The sequence below is a fragment of the Strigops habroptila genome, chromosome 3 (assembly GCF_004027225.2).
Source record: "Strigops habroptila isolate Jane chromosome 3, bStrHab1.2.pri, whole genome shotgun sequence".
NCBI classification, from domain to species: domain Eukaryota; kingdom Metazoa; phylum Chordata; class Aves; order Psittaciformes; family Psittacidae; genus Strigops; species Strigops habroptila.
The window spans coordinates 40,536,667-40,553,974 of NC_044279.2; the positions used below are offsets into that span (position 1 = coordinate 40,536,667).

Genomic DNA, 17,308 nt, shown 5'->3' on the forward strand with positions numbered 1-17,308 from the left:
GAATGACACTGATAGTAGCCAGCATGCTACTATCAAGTTGCATAGATAATACTAAGTAATAAATTTTGACTCTTAAGCTTGGGAATCTGCATCCAGACTGCAGAAAAGTCAGTGTATTGGGCGAGGACTCAGATTTTATATGCTTTCCTGGAATTTGTCTTAAATGATTTACTTCCAAAATGAGCCATATTTGCATCAACTTTTCAGGCAAATCTAGAGTCATCCTGTTTCCGCAGTTCACACTATGAAGACTTGTGTGACGTTGGAGGCTCTGATGTTTGTATACCTTTCAGGATTTTAGGGATTGTTTCAACTGTTCTTACATGTAAAATACAAACTCAGCTCTCTTAAATCAGGAAACATAGGGTTCACTTGAAGTTTATATTTGTCATGAGTCTTTATATGAAAGAAGTGGTTTGTAACTGCCAATGTATGTTCTAGGGGAAAAGAGGAAGAGAACTGTTTCTCGCTTACTCATTTTGTGTCAGGCAGTCACATTTGCCATCGCCTCAAATCTGCTTTTGGAATCACTTAGTCTATTTTGCAGTAATCTAATTGGAAAGTTTCAGGATAAAAAGAGTAGTTCAGAGATGCTATCAGTACAAAAGGAGGTGAAAAATTACATCATTTTGGAAGTTAAGGGTACTGTCATTACCTCCAGTCCTTAGTAAAAGTTGTTAAGCTGTAGAAGGGGATAAAGAATATAATCTCTTACTTTTCTGAATTTACATGGTTAATAGTTAATACTTAAGATTTTGCTGTATTCCCATAAACCTTTTTGTGAAAGCATTACTATCAGAAGGCTGTGGTTTCTTGATCACTTTAGGCTGGAATGAATTTATACTGTTTGTAAATGGACAGCTCTCTTGACTGGCTACTGTAGGCTCAAGGGAACAGAAGCCCAGCTTGTGTGCTTGAAGTGCTCAAGAAAATGCAGCTTAGGAGAAATAAGTGTTCCCTGGTAAATTAACATCTGCCTGAAAAATAGCCCAGGTTTCTCAGTTTGCTTTTAATAATTGTTAGGTAATGAGAAGGGAGACTTTTTCCTCTTCCCGCAGCTATGGAAAGCAAAGAAATACATTGAACTACTCTCAGGTGCTGCAGGACAATGAATTTCCTTTTTCTTTTGGGCCTCTGCTGACTTGACTTATTCTTTAGCTTTTTGCAGTCTGGCCAGTACAATTTGCTAGGTAAAATCCTCCTGCAGTTGTGTGGTGTAATAACAGGTGAACAGAGATGGTGTAAATCCTGCTTTTTTTTCTAAAATAACGGAGAAGAGAAAATCATGTGGGACAAAATAATGAATTTAGTCTTCTATTTTACCTTTTTTTTTTAATTGTAATGTCCTCTGGTATCTTTTCTAACATCTTTTCTTCAGATAACACTGTCTTATTTAGTAGCTGGGGAAAAATAAAGGTTTGGTGAAGCTGTTGCCTTCTTCAAATACAAAGTTGAAGCTGTGTTTCTGGATAGTAAGAGAATTGGTTGTAACATGCAGTTTGGATGGCAGCAGATGCCCTGTTACACTTTCAGGTTCTCCTGAAAAGATGGCAACAGAGCAACCTTCCTGCTGGTCTGACAATGCTTAACTGGTTAATCAAGTTAGTTTTACAGGTTTAGAAAGAAAAAATGTATGCCACAAAATAACCTTGTGCTCAAGAAAAGATGCACTCTCCTGAGCGTTCAGATACTGTGTTGTCCTGGAGTCAAAGGCAGCCAAGTGGTATGTCACAATTGACATGGCCAATGCATTTTTCTCAATCCCTTTGGCAGCAGAATGCAGGCCACAGTTTGCTTTCACTTGGAGGGGCGTCCAGTACACTTGGAACCGACTGCCCCAGGGGTGGAAACACAGCCCTACCATCTGCCATGGATTGATCCAGACTGCACTGGAACAGGGGCAAGCTCCAGAACACCTGCAATACGTTGATGACATCATCGTGTGAGGTGATACAACGGAAGAAGTTTTTGAGAAAGGGAGGAAGATAATCCAAATCCTGCTGAAGGGCGGTTTTGCCATAAAACGGAGTAAGGTCAAGGGACCTGCACAGGAGATTCAATTTTTGGGAATAAAATGGCAAGATGGACATCACCAGATCCCCACAGACGTGATCAACAAGATAACAGCAATGTCTCCACCAACTAACAAGAAAGAAACACAAGCTTTCTTAGGTGTTGTGGGGTTCCGGAGAATGCACATCCCAAATTACAGTTCGATTGTAAGCCCTCTCTATCACGTGACCCGGAAGAAGAATGATTTCAAATGGGGCCCTGAGCAACAACAAGCCTTTGAACAAATTAAACGAGAAATAGTTCATGCAGTAGCCCTTGGACCAGGCCGGGCCGGGCCAGATGTGAAAAATGTGCTCTATACCGCAGCTGGGGAGAATGGTCCTACCTGGAGCCTCTGGCAGAAAGCTCCAGGGGAGACTCGAGGTCGACCCCTCGGCTTTTGGAGTCAGGGAGATAAAGGATCCAAGGCCAGCTACACTCCCACTGAAAAAGAGATACTGGCAGCCTATGAAGGGGTTCGAGCTGCCTCAGAAGTGATTGGAACTGAAGCGCAGCTCCTCCTGGCACCCCGGTTGCCTGTGCTGGGCTGGATGTTCAAAGGCAGGGTCTCCTCTACACATCATGCAACTGATGCTACATGGAGTAAGTGGGCCGCACTAATTACACAACGAGCTCGAATAGGAAATCCCAGTCATCCAGGAATTCTAGAAGTCATCATGGACTGGCCAGAGGGCAAAGATTTTGGGATGTCACCAGAAGAGGAGGTGACGCTTGCTGAAGAGGCCCCACCATATAATGAACTGTCAGAGAGTGAAAAGCAATATGCCTTGTTTACTGATGGGTCCTGCTGTATTGTGGGAAAGCATCGGAGATGGAAGGCAGCTGTGTGGAGTCCCCTGCAACAAGTTGCAGAAACTGCTGAGGGAGAGGGTGAATCGAGTCAGTTTGCAGAGGTGAAAGCCATCCAGCTGGCCTTGGACATTGCTGAACGAGAAAAATGGCCAGTACTTTATCTCTATACGGACTCATGGATGGTGGCAAATGCCCTGTGGGGGTGGTTGCAGCAATGAAAGCAGAGCAACTGGCAGCGCAGAAGTAAACCCATCTGGGCTGCTGCATTGTGGCAAGATATCGCTGCTCGGGTGCAGAACCTGGTGGTGAAGGTACGCCACGTAGATGCTCATGTACCCAAGAATCGGGCCACTGAGAAACACCGAAACAACCAGCAAGTGGATAAAGCTGCTAAGATTAAAGTGGCTCAGATGGACTTAGACTGGCAACATAAGGGTGAATTATTTTTGGCCCGGTGGGCCCATGACACCTCAGGCCATCAAGGCAGAGATGCAACATATAGATGGGCTCGTGATCGAGGGGTGGACTTAACAATGGACACTATTGCCCAGGTTATTCACGAATGTGAAATATGTGCTGCAATTAAGCAAGCCAAGCGGTTAAAGCCTCTCTGGTATGGAGGACGATGGCTGAAGTACAAGTATGGGGAGGCCTGGCAGATTGACTATATTACACTCCCACCAACCCACCAAGGCAAGCGCTATGTGCTTACCATGGTGGAAGCAACCACCGGCTGGCTGGAAACATACGCTGTGCCCCATGCCACTGCCCGGAACACTATCCTGGGCCTTGAGAAACAAGTCTTGTGGCGACACGGCACCCCAGAGAGAATTGAGTCAGACAATGGGACTCATTTCCGGAACAACCTTATAGACACTTGGGCCAAAGAGCATGGCATTGAGTGGGTATACCACATCCCCTACCATGCACCAGCCTCTGGGAAAATCGAACGGTACAATGGGCTGTTAAAAACTACACTGAGAGCAATGGGTGGTGGGACTTTCAAACACTGGGATACACATTTACCAGAAGCCACCTGGTTGGTCAACAGTAGGGGATTTGCCAACAGGGCTGGCCCAGCCCAGTCAGAACTTTTACGTACTGTAGAGGGGGATAAAGTTCCTGTGGTGCACATAAAGAATTTGTTGGGGAAGACAGTCTGGGTTATTCCTGCTTCAGGTAAAGGCAAACCCACTCGTGGGGTTGCTTTTGCTCAGGGACCTGGATATACTTGGTGGGTAATGCGGGAAGATGGGGAAGTCCGATGTGTACCTCAAGGGGATTTGATTTTGGGGGAAAACAGCCAATGAACTCAATTGTACGCTGTTGCCTGCTCTATAACACTTTTATAGCCCACCAGCTAGATATCTTCAGGTCGCCAGCAACTCACCCTGACTTCCCTCCGATCATCACCTCAACAAAGAATGAATTTTGAGGAAACCAGACGAGCTCAGCAGTGACCAGACGAGTTTGGCGGTATTATCAGCAGGCAACAACCCAACACTACATACTGTCCCTCCTGCCTTGAAAGACTATTACAAGAGATGGAGCCTGACATCGTGGACTAGATGAATTCAGCAATTTTATAGGGATTGGTCCATGGGCTAGGGAATGATATATTTCTCTTTGTGTGTGGGTGTATATATATGTGTATGTATGGGACAGGGGTGATGGTGTGTTGAGAGATGTGGGATCTGAGCATGACGTGAATGGTATGGAATAAGGGGTGGATACTGTCCTGGGTTCAGCTATAGCAGTAATTTTTCTCCTTCTTAGTAGCTGGTGCAGTGCTGTGTTTTTTAACTTTCAGCCTGGGAACAGTGCTGATAACACTGATGTTTTTAGTTGTTGCTGAGTAATGTTTACTCCGACCAAGGGCTTTCTCAGTCTCATGCTCTGCCAGGGAGGAGGGGAAGCCGGGAGGAAACAGAGACAGGACACCTGACCCAAACTGGCCAAAGGGGTATTCCATACCACAGCACGTCATGCCCAGTATATAAACCGGGGGGAGTTACCCGGGAGGCCGAGATCACTGCTCGGGTCGGGCTGGGTATCGGTCGGCGGGTGGTGAGCAATTGTATCCTCTCGCCTTGTTATTTCACTAATCATTATTATCATTGGTGGTAGCAGTAGTGGTTTTGTATTATACCTTAGTTGCGGGACTGCTCTTACCTCAGCCCACGGGAGTTACATTCTTTCGATTCTCCTCCCCATCCCTCCGGGAGTGGGGGGAGGAAGAAGAGGGGGAGTGAGCGAGCGGCTGCGTGGTTCTGAGTTACCGGCTGGGCTCAAACCACGACGTGTGAAATTGAAAAAACATATTTTTCTGAAGAAAAATCTATGCATAAGGATAGATCTGTTTTGAACATGAAGACTTTTGCTGCACTAGTTGTCAGTGGTTTTACGTACTTGGTTTAAAAGCTCTAAACACTTGAATTTCTTGATTTATTTTTTTCATGTATAAAATATTATAAATGTTCTAACTATATAAATGACTACATGAATGTAGTACAATTTAGTGCTACAGAATGTATGTAATACATTAGAATTTCTCTTAACTTGATTTCTTTTTTTTTATTTCCCTGTCTGAAATAGGTACATTGTGTGTAACAAGTACAAACATGCTCAACTGAAGTTACTCTAATTTGAAATTATTACTGAGAGTTTTGGGATTTGCAACCAAACTACCTTCTTGATAGTTTACTCCAGAAGTTCTTTACTGTGAGGGTGGTGAGATGCTGGCACAGGTTGCCCAGCGAAGCTGTGGCTGCCCCATCCCTGGCAGTGTTCAAGGCCAGGTTGGACGGGGCTTGGAGCAACCTGGTCTAGTGGAAGGTGTCCCTGCAGGGGGGTTGGAACTAGGTGATCTCTAAGGTCCCTTCCAACCCAAACTCTTCTGTGATTTTGTGAAGTCTCCCTAGGCCTCATACGTCTCTTATTCAAGCTGGCAGGGCAGTTTAATGCCTGTTGGGGAGAGGTAGGTATTTGTGACTGTGAATCCTTGTTCAGGTTAGGTGTATTATATCGTGGCTGTCTTGAGTCAGGATATCCATTTAAAAAAAATAAACATCTGTCTCGTATAGTAATGAAAAAGTTGATCACTCATTTTAATAACTAAGTGGAAGTTAGAATCTCAATTAAACACTTTATGAAAGGTGTTTAACAGTGTTTCCAGGTATAGATTGAAGAAACAAAATTTGTGCTCACGAAACTCATTTTTGCTCATATGTCAGGGAACACTGAGTAAAGGTAAATAGTTCATTTGAATAAAATAATTTGAAATGCATTTTTAGAACTTTCAGAGAGTTTGCTTTTTTTGCTTCACTGTTGCAATTCTCATACTTTTACATGGCTGTGCTTAAGTGCACGGCTGATACAGAGGCAGTCGGCTACAGTACTTGTAACAAATGGAAAATTGTGTAGCAGCTATGTAAAAATCATTGTTCAGTGCCAGCTCGCTGAGCTGACTTTCACATGCACGTAGTTTGTAAAGAAAAATGGCATCTTGCTGCCCTAGTGATCTGTCAGTACAGTGTTTTAATATAAATTCCACCAAGGGAAACATTAAGGGTTGAAGTGTTGCTTTTCTTCAAAAGAATTAAGTTTGTAGGGAGCTGTATCTGGTGAAGAATATGTCATGGTCGTGTCATTTATTTCTGAGACCCATAGGTTAAACATAAAAGATCACCTCTAGAGCTGGGACTGGAGTTGAAGAATCAATAAAGTATCAGTAGGCTCTAGTCACTGGTATTAATCATTCCCAATTATTTGTTTTCTAGAAGATACATGACTATGCTATTTGAAGTATAACATTTATCTGTGGTAGAGTAAGACTTTGTGAGTTTATGGCCAATAGGTTTTTTTAGCTATGCTACATTGCATTTATAAACCCCAAAACCTAAAACTAAACAAAAAAAAAATTGCTGTTACTTTTTGTTAACCACCTATAAAAATATCCCAGTGTAGGCTTTAGCGGAACTCTGCTATTACAAGTCGTGTTTTCTGGGAGGTGTTGGAAATCTATACTAGGGAATGCAGTGGCCTGCTTTGCAAGATGCAGAAATATGGCCAGTCAGCTTACCACCTGCAGATCTGGGTAGATTTATAGTTCACTGAACTGGGTACTGGGTTTAGTTTGCTATTTATTTATTTTTTCTTTTATTATTTATTAATTTTTTTATTATTATTTATTAATTTTTTCTAAGGAACTTCAGTAATTCGGATTTTTGGTGTTCTAATAGCAGGTTTTGTCTTTTTAAGGAAATAAAGCCTCAAAGCCATTACAACCATGGGTATAGTGAATCTCTTGGACGGAAAAGCCACATTGATGACTACGGCACTTGGGACATTGTCAAAGCCACACAGTAAGTTTATTTTTGAGTGTTAGATTTGTCTGTCTCTGTATTAGTTAAAAAACAGTAAAATGGATTTTACTGGCACACAATGGGAGGTGAACTGTATTTGTAGATACAGCAGTGGAAGATTTCAGAAGTGGACTCTACAAAATTACTGTTAAGACAAATTTGTGAGCATTGTATGAAAACATGCATGAGGAATTATGGTAAATTGTAAATATAGGTGGTTGCTGGACAGAGTGTTGGAAGCGAACATATGGTTTTCTTCCTGTTCATAGTGATGTTTATTTTCTGTAGATGATGATTAAGAGGTAAATGGGCAACATTGATACACAGACATGAGGGTTTCCTTGGTTTGTCAACATCATTTATAGGTTAGAAGGAATATGTGTCCGTGTAATTTCCTTCGTTGTCTCTGATCCCGCAGTCTCACTGCTCGTGTGGAACTGAGTTTATTGCTGAGAAAGGATTGTAGAGGTAAACAGTTTGCAAATTTAATAATTGTATTATTAATGCATATGAGTTATACAAATTTGCCTTCTACACAGTCCTGTAGTACATAGTAAGTCACAAAACTTTCTGAAGAATTGTCCCAAAGCTACTTTTTAGCTTGCTGTTGTTTACCATTCAGAGACCACCACGACTGTGACTTTTCTTCAATGAGCCGAAGCGATAGTTTTGTAAGATTTTTATTTTCTTGTACCGTTAATTTGAATGCTTATACCATTATTTATCTTGGTGAGCTGTTTGATTTTTTTCGTCTTAGAAGTTTTTTCCATTTTTCCTAAAAGGCATCTTCTCCAACTGAAAGCAGTTTTGCAGCTCTGCATGTGACATACGTCCCATTTAGGTTTAGGAAGTATGTACTTTCCGTCACTTCTTGAGTTGTGAGGAGTTTAAGTTCGTGAAATAGATGTTGACTGGCTTTGCAGTTGTTGCTCTAAATTCTTTATTAGCAATACTACAATCCACAATCATCATATTAGAAAATTTTTAGAAATGAAAATATTTTCATAGTATCAAACTATCTGCTTCTTAAAAGCCTGGAAATATGACAGCAGAAGTGGTTTTACACATTACCTGCTTCAATCCTGGTAAGCTCATTGCATGTTTGGAACCCTAAAACACATTTGTCCCTGCTAGCCCTCAAATTTAGACTGATTGTGCTTTCAGCTGAGTTGTAATTCTTTTCTAGTCTCCTCAAACAAGAATCAACAGAGCTGTGAGTTATCCGTTATGTTCCTTTCCAGTCATGGAAAGATGGGATTTACAGAGAGGATGACAAGTCACTGAAGAGGACTGTAGTTCTGTATCATAGCCCTAATGGTTAATATCACAGGGAAGGGGGACTGTCAGCATGGGTATATGATCAAGTTGTGGTATCCAGACAGCACTTTCCTGACTAGAGGGAGAACTCACCTTTAAGTATTTACTGGGATTAGAAGGCTATGTTGTGTAAAGCAGCTGTCTTAAAGGGAAAAATCTCTGAAATTTGAGGCAGAAAATAAACTCCCCGAGTATCATAATACTTGAAATAAAAAATAGAATAATGCTGCTAATATATTAATTCTGTTATTAAAAAGATATACAGTTCCTAATAAAATGATGTAGTTACTTTTATAGAAATACAATGTCTCTTTTATATACATGAAGAATATCCTCTACCACTTGTCCTCAAAAATCAATATTCACTTAGATTAAAATATCTGGTGACTTACTTTTTACTTCAGTGCTAATGTAAGGTGCCACAAAAAGTTCTGCAAAAAAGGGGAACATAAATCCTTAAACATTAAAGATTATGATGAAAAATGGGATAAAAAGGTTTAAAACTCATCTGTACTTCATATGTGCTGTTTGACTGTAGAATTGTATTTTGAGATGTTGAGTTTATGGACACATGATTACAGAGAAATAAAACAATGTTAGTAAAATAAAGCATTTGCTCTTGTGTTTTTCAGCAAGGGAAAATAAAAGCTTGCAAACTGCACACGTTTTTCCAAACGTATTTGTTCTTTCATATCTTGTTGAACTGTTTATGTGCTTTATCTTCTTAGTCTGTAGATTGGATACTTATTAAATTAACATGCTCATGCACTATGAGCTACAAATCTAATAACATCTTACCATCAAATTAAGGCTTTATATAGAAAAGAGATTGAGCTGATGTTCTCATTTCAAAGACTTTATCACTATTTGTATTTTTTTTCCTCATCATGTTCCTGATAAGTTCTTCCACAGGCGTGGGGCCCTCGGTATGATTTATGCTAAAAATAGGCTCTCACTGTGTTTATTTTGCAGAAACTTGTGCTGGCTTTTAGTATCTATTGTTATAAAGGACACTTTTCACTGGCTTTCTTATAAACATGGCCAAGGGCATGTAGGTAGTGTTAAAAGTAGTAGTGTCTTGGCCCTTTGTCTTGCAGATGTTACAGTGTGTGTGCAATCTCTTGGCATCTTGTATGTCAGTTCTAGCAATATTATTTGGTTCATGTGACGTTTCCACTGTGCTTCTGAAAGTAGAGTTGGGCTGCTCATGTATTTGAAAACCTGCTTTCAAAGCAGCAGTAAAAAAATCATCCATTCTTGCCTTTGCGATTGCAATGAAGGAACATTGCGTACTAATACTTAATAAATACTTCACCTTTAACTGCACAGAAGATGTTTGAATTTCTGCTGCCTCTACAAAATCAGAGGGAGGGCTGTGTGCTGGTTTAATTTCTCTGAGATAGAATTCAGTGCTCTCACTAAGGCTGCAGGGGAATGGAGTCTTGTAAAAAAAGTCCTAAGTGATTTAAAAGTGAAATTTAATGGGGAGATGTTGGGTATGTTTCTCTCTTCTGGCACCCTGTGTCATCCAAGGCTGGAACCATAACTTTGAATGTGATGTCTTGGCAAGAGTACTTTGTTAACATAATAACTTGAAGTTTCTGCCTTTGTTGTTTTAAATCTTTTAAGCCATGAAACTAGGGAAAAGTAGCTAATGTTCACAGGTAGAGAAGTGTATGGTGGATTATGACTAGGAGAACAAAATCATACAATCATAGAATGGTTTGGGTTGGAAGGGACCTTAAAGCTCGTCTAGTTCCAACACCTCTGCCACAGGCAGGGACACCTTCCACTAGACCAGATTGCTCAAAGCCCCATTAATCCTTGCATTGTGATTTTTCAGTTCTGTTGAGGCACCTTCTTCCTGCCCATGGCAGGGGGATTGGAACTAGATGATCTTAAGGTCCTTTCCAACCCTAGCTATTCTATGATTCTTGTAGCGAACCTGAGCAAATTCCCACTATGCTGAAAGTGTGTCAAACAACCACTATGAATATAGGTATTAAACATTAATGATATTAATGAGTGCTTTTGTGACTCCTGGAAGATTGATTCCTTGTGCTCAAGTGTGAAGATTTCATTATCACAAGATTAACTTTTCTGTTAGTTTTATTCATTGAGATCATTGAAAATGAAGTCATGTGCATTGTGAAATAGTGCAGCACGAAAGATGAAATATGCTGTGTCTTGCTCAGGAAAAAGATTCTCAGATACATCAGAGAACATGCTTTTTTCCTCATGATTTCTCATGATTCATGGGGTAACTGGTAAGAAAATAGGTTACATACGGAATAATTTAAATCAGTGAGGGTTGGCCAAAGTGACAATTACTCCTGGCTTTTTTCAGCTATTCACAGGAGAAGATGGGCAGATGCTGACATAGCTATACATTCTGTATGCCTGGTCATTTGTGCCCATGGAGTTCGATTATATTGCTGAAAGTGAAATGTATCTAAAGTTCACATGGAAGCCTAATATAGCTGCAACTGTTTAGACAGTTTGAGGCTTTGGAACACATGCAAGAGCTGAATTTCTCTTGTCTCTCAACATCACTGTTAACGGTTCATTAAGCAGCTCTTGAGTTGTCCCTTTGCTGTTGAAAACAAAACTATCTTGCTGTTTAACACAAAACCCATGAGAAGGTATGAAAGGCTTTGTTAGTATTTAACCGCCGTCATTCATGGGAATGAGACTTCAAAAGATAAAAAACGATCATTTTTCTACTAATTGCATTTCCAGTTAAAACAGCTTTGATTGGAGTTACAATGACAGCAAGCTGAGGGAATTTGCTCCTGGCTTACCTACTGTTTGTTGGCATGGCGATGTGCTCACTGAAGAGAGATTCCTTCCTAGTACTGTGGCCAAATTTTATGTTAATCATGTGGCAAAGCTGGCAGTGTCTATTTCCAAGAGTCGATGTGCTTGCAGAAAAAAGATTAAAAGAATGGATTACATGTTTAAAATGCAAAAGCCTTCTAGGGTACTATTTTTGAAAGTATTAAATTCAGGATATCTTTAACCTGCAATGACAGATAAAATGTTACAGGTTAGTTACCAAAATGGCTTAGAGACTGCAATAGTGAAACAAGCTTGCACGGTGGTATTTTTGCCCTGGGAGAACTAGTTCCATTTCTTTCAGAACCAGGGAAGCTCAGTAGGATGCTTTAATTATACTTCATATTGATGTTTACAGCATGACAGTCACCCTCTAGAATTCACCCAGATGCTGAAAATTTGTTAGACTAATACATAAGTGTCTTGTGAGGATTTGACTCCTTTCCTCCATTCCTCGTTCTTGAAGGACATAGAGCCTTTTATAACAATGTTATAAGCACGATGATGCTGAGTGTCTGAAAGAGATAATTTTCTCATTCTGTAGCCTAGCAGTGCATCATGAACTTTTGGAGAAGGCACGGTGAAGTCAACTGCAGCAACTCAATGGAAGAAGACTATAGGTAGTATGTGAGAGAAGACTTCTAGGGCAGAGCTCAAGAAACCATGACTGCATTGGATTCAGTGTTTTATTTCATTGTAAAGAGCCTGCTGTTGCCAGGAAGAGGAGCAAATTGTTGTGAATTCTTGACCTTTTTTGCTAGGCAAATTTTGTTTGTCTACGTCTTTAAGTCCTTTTGTGACAACTTAGTAAATTGAAGATTTATTAAATGATACCTTCTGTCTTACGTCTTTTGTAATCCATTATGATTGAATTCAAGATACTGAAATAAATTGCTAGGAACAGTCAGACTGATGGTTACTTAAATAAAAAATTGCTATATACCTCATACTTACTTTAATTTTTGGAAAGTGTTTTGTTTTCCTGGGAAGGCTCTTCAGATGTATTGCAGAACTTCCCGATTTGTTTTATGGCCAAGTGGTAGGAAGTACCTTGCAGTTTGTCTTCCAGTGGGGAATAGGGGAAGTCTCTGATGCTAACCCCGGAGAAGAATCCATTCCTACTACTCCTTATATCTGAACTCATGCAGTAGTCTGTGCCCAGGGCCTAGAAGCAGTGATGGGTGAATTCTAGAGGGTGTTGGAACGTAATTACAACATCCTGTCAGGGCTTCTGCAGAGGCATTGAGACAGCATTCTGCCTCGACAGGCTGAAGGGATTGTTCACATGCTTGCCATAGCTCTCCTTCATTTTCATATCTCTTGGCCCTTTCAGCTGCAAGGTGGGGGGAAGTCAGGAATGGTATATGTTAAGCCATTTGAACAAGCACTCATCAAACCACACTGCTGATCTAGGCTGGGATTTGGGAGATAGTGCACCTCAAGATTTGCCAGGCTTACAGCCTTATCAATTTTCCTGGCAGTTATGTGTGTCTCACTGTGTGTATCTTGTCTGGCTGATTGCATATTTTTAAAACTTCGTAAACCAAACCTCTTCTCTCCCCTTTGCCAATAAGTGATTAAAACCTAAGCTTTGTTGTGAAAATTATTCATGACTGCTGCTTTTTTACTCAGTCTGAAGGACCAAAATTTACAGGCTTGTTGCCGATTGTTACATGCTGCACATAACAGTCTTTGTTCTGATCTTTTGCGGTGTTTGGAAAGATTATACGTATGACAGCAATTTCTAGCATTTTTCATAATTTCTAGTGCAACTTTCCTAAGAAATTGAAAACAACATGGTCTGAGTAGATTGTTATGTCTAGTACTTAATTTTATTTTTTTTTAATAGTGTCCACTGGTTTATGTGCTTCAAACCCGTCATACACTTGGGAAGCATTCCTGAGGGTTGTTAACTTCAGTCACTTAAGTCACTGTTGGAGCGCTGTCCAGATTGAGGATCCATTCAAATACATGTCAGAAAAAGTAACTGCCCTGAAATAAAGGTCTATCCACAAGTTATGAGAGCTGATCAAGTAGAGCAGAAGAGCGTTAAGTTGCCTAAGGCTGTCTCTTCTGCAGAAAGTAGAACATAGAAGCAGCATAAGGAAAACTTACTTAAATTCAAACTTTTAAGAGGCTGTTAAAATTCTGCTCTAGCAGAAGTCAGATGTCACAAGGCAGTGATCCTGATTTCAGGATGTGCACACACATCAGTCTCCTCCTTGAGACTTGAGAAATCCCTATGGGTTGTGCAGATGTTGAAATGTCATCATTACTTGCTTTCCTGCACTGCTTTTATTGCCACTAAAAATAGATGGTAAAACAGTGTAAGCATCAAGTCAAACTTTATTTAATGCTGGAGTTAGTCCTGAATGAGATACTTGCATGATATTTATGCTTCCTGATTTGTTTCAACTTTCAAAATGTATGCAGATGGGTTTTTTTCCATTGAAGGTAGCTCATATTTAACAGTCATCTTTAATGAAAAAATTTAATATTAAATTGTAGAAGTTTCAAGTGGTATATAAAAGAAAATGATACTAATTTGTATCAGGAAAATTGCTATTTGTTATCTGAGAAGAAAAATGGGAAGTGTTTGAGCTTGGTTAGTGTTTGTAATTAACCTAATGATCTCGTTATCTGCTGAATTTTAGTAAGATACTATCGAATCAGTTAGCTAAGCTCTTCTGGTCTTCAGGAGATAGAAAGGAAGGAAAACAGAGGTGGGAGAAACAAATGTAGTGGAGGCCCTGGGAAGAGAAGAGTTGTATTTATTCTTGGTGCACTACTGACTGATATTTTGCCTTGCTCTGCTGTATAGTTTGCTGTGGAGACAAGTTTTCTGTAAAATCTGGAATTGATTAATATAACTTCTGCGAGTGGAAGCTTTTTGTTTCAAGAGATCTATAATCTTACAGAAACAGAAAGTAAAGTTTCTTCATTTCTCCTCTGTGGAAGTTTTTGTATTGTGACCATAAGTATGATGTTTGCTAAATGCATTTTTATGTAAGGTAACAGCTTTGAAAAATCTTGTTTTCCTCTTCAAGGTATGGAATATACGAACGATGTAGAGAATTGGTGGAAGCAGGTTATGATGTACGACAACCAGACAAAGAAAATGTAACGCTTCTCCACTGGGCTGCAATCAACAACAGGATAGATCTGGTGAAGTATGTATAACGCTTTTAAATTAAACATAAACAAATAATGCTCTTAACAAATACTGATTTCTTTCTTTTAAGGTGTTAAATAATCTTGAGCCTTTTAAAATACCAATTTTTGGTCTTGAAATCTGGGGGAGGGGGAAGAAGTTAGCAGACGTAATTTGCGTTTTGGCAGCAATATTTTGATGACACAGGTAACAGAAATAAAACCTGTTATATGTCCAGAAGTCAAGCTCAAACTCTCATCAGATGAGATAAACCTGTGGAACAGCTAGTAAGCTGCACATGCAATTTCTTTATTGGTTCTTTATTCTTTATTTGGTTGAAATACCACAATTTTTTTTTTTAAGGAGGGGAAGTTTGATGCTAGGTGGTAGTGAATGTTGAGTAAGCAAGACTAACGTGAGGCAAGGGGTAATTCCTGCTTGATTCAGCATTTTAAGAAGTTCTAACTTAAGTAAATTCTTTGCATTTTAAAAACACAGCTGTTACAAAAGGTAACATTGCAGCACCTCTCCTTGCGATTAATAACAGAATCTTTAATAATGAGAGCTGCGGGATTTGGGGTATTCTTTTGCTTTTCAGTTAATAAAATCTAGAATGTAGTATTTGAGACTATGTTTTCAAACCCATTATTATCTTTCAGAACTTGGAGAGCTTAAATTCTGAAGGGATAATTCTTAGTACTTGCTGTTTAACAAATCATGAGTGTGTATAGAACATGTTGGGTTTTTTCCCTCGACCAGTAAACTGCAAAAAAATGACATAAAGTGCAATCTTCAGTCCTCTTCAAAACAATTCTGATTAATGAATGCATGTACTTACACATAAAACCAAATGCAAAACATCTTCATTTAAACATGTTCTCCCCATGTATGTCCTCCACCAGCACCTTCACCAGACCAAATCTTGAGTTTCTAGAAGATCTCAGGTTCACATTTCTCATCTTTAAAGGAGTTTGTGTCCTGATGCAGTTCTCTTAAAAAGTGGTTAAATGGATGAAGACAGGTAAATAGATTAAGATTTGGATCTGATGAGAAGGGCTTTGGGATCCTGAGCTTCCTGGGGAAGCTGACTGCAATGCAGCCTTGTGGCAAAAAAGGTCAGTGGTAATGGGGCCTCATTAAGAAAAACATTGCCAGCATGTCAAGGGAGGTGATCCTTCCTTTCTACTTAAATATTGAAGCTGGACGTGTGTGTAGTTGTTGGTTCCCCTTTGCAAGAAAGATACAAATTTACTAGGGTCACAAAGATGATTAAGGGGCTGGATCAACTGACATGAATAGGTGCTGCAAGTGCTTGGGCTTCTTAGCCTAGAGAAGAGAAGGCTTATTTTTTCAGCCTAAGATCCTCAAAAAGGATCTTATCAATATATATAAGTACCTGAGGTACCTGGTAATATAATACTTGGCATCTTATCAATGTATATAGATACCTGAAGGGAGGGAGTAAAGGAGGCAGAGCCAGACTTTTCTCAGTAGTGCCCAGCAGCAAGACAAGAGGCAGAGGGCATGAACACATGTGAAATTCTGTCTGAACATTACAATACACTTACTTTACCATGCAGGTTACTGAGGACTGGCACAGGTTGCCCAGAGAGGTTGTGAACTCTCCATCCTTGGAGATATTAAAAACCCAACTGGACATGGTCCTAGACAACATGGTCTGGATGCTTTGATCAGGGATGGTTAGGCTATGTGATCTCCAAAGGTCCCTTCCAAACTGATTTCTTTTCTGAAAGAAATTTTTTGATTATACACAACAGATATCACAATAGGTTTTATGTCTTTATTGTGGGTAGAAGCTTACAATGGGAACCATAATTCTGCATTTGGTATCTTCCTTTCATAATAAGATAGGTAACCAATGTGCTTTCTGGCACACTGAAAGAGAGCCTCTTGCAAAAGCGATGCAGGACCCTGGTTTACCTGAATAACCTGGTTTGTGTTTTTTTGTGAGAGTACATTATAGATCCTATCATGTTCTTCCTTTTCATTCCATTTTCCTGCTGGGTTGTCCTGGGTCTTTATGGCTCCAACTTGCTGTGAAATAACTGGAATGCATACAATTTTTCAGATACTCATCTTTCTTTAAGAAAAGTACAGCATCTAAGAGCAGTTGTTATATTTTGAGCTCACTTTTTTATCCATCCTGAATGCATAATGAATTACGTGCAGTGAATTGTTCATCTTATCTGAGCTTATTTGGAAGCCGTATTTGTATTACAGATATTCTATCTCATTTGGTAGGTCTTTATAAGGCCTGAAAAGTGAATAGCATTGAGACAACTATCATCATTGAAAAACATGAGCCATTTGGAAAAAATAGGCCTATTTTGTGGCTAATGTTTCTGTATTAATTTATGTATGCATGGTTTCTGTATTAAGCTTCGCAGTGCAGTTAATCTACCCGCATGATACTTGATTATGACTTAATGCTTTAGTTCACTAGCATTTTATGTATTCTACAGCTTTTTCTTTAAGAAAAAAACATATTTGGTTTTTGGTTTTGTTTTTTTTTTTTTCTTAAAGAAAATAACAACAAAAAAACCCTGCTCCCAAAAATGTCTTTGGGGACCTTCTGTCATTCACAGAGTAAAATTAGCCCAAATTTTAAATTCCACATTGGTTCTTTTTTGAAGCTGAATTTATGAGAAGTACTTCAGCATGCGAGTATTTTGTGCTGTATTTTACCATTTCCCCCCCCCAAGCGTGTTGCTAACAATTTCCTGTTATAGCAGTTATATTTGACGTAGGGGTGCTT

The 17,308-nt window shown here is 39.6% G+C and overlaps 1 protein-coding gene across 2 annotated transcripts in view; it reads left to right on the top strand.

Annotated features, from left to right (window-relative positions):
- Positions 1-17,308, top strand: part of ZDHHC17 (zinc finger DHHC-type palmitoyltransferase 17) — a 76,998-nt gene that overhangs the window by 14,679 nt on the left and 45,011 nt on the right. Inside the window, exons 1-3 of one of the 2 annotated variants that reach the window (XM_030478232.1) lie at positions 6,264-6,961; positions 7,126-7,229; positions 14,429-14,551. In XM_030478232.1, coding sequence (XP_030334092.1) covers positions 6,920-6,961; positions 7,126-7,229; positions 14,429-14,551 — 269 coding nt within the window. In that variant the 5' untranslated portion in view covers positions 6,264-6,919. Of the gene's footprint in view, positions 1-6,263; positions 6,962-7,125; positions 7,230-14,428; positions 14,552-17,308 lie in introns of those variants that run through there. The other variant, XM_030478231.1, reaches the window with a different exon arrangement.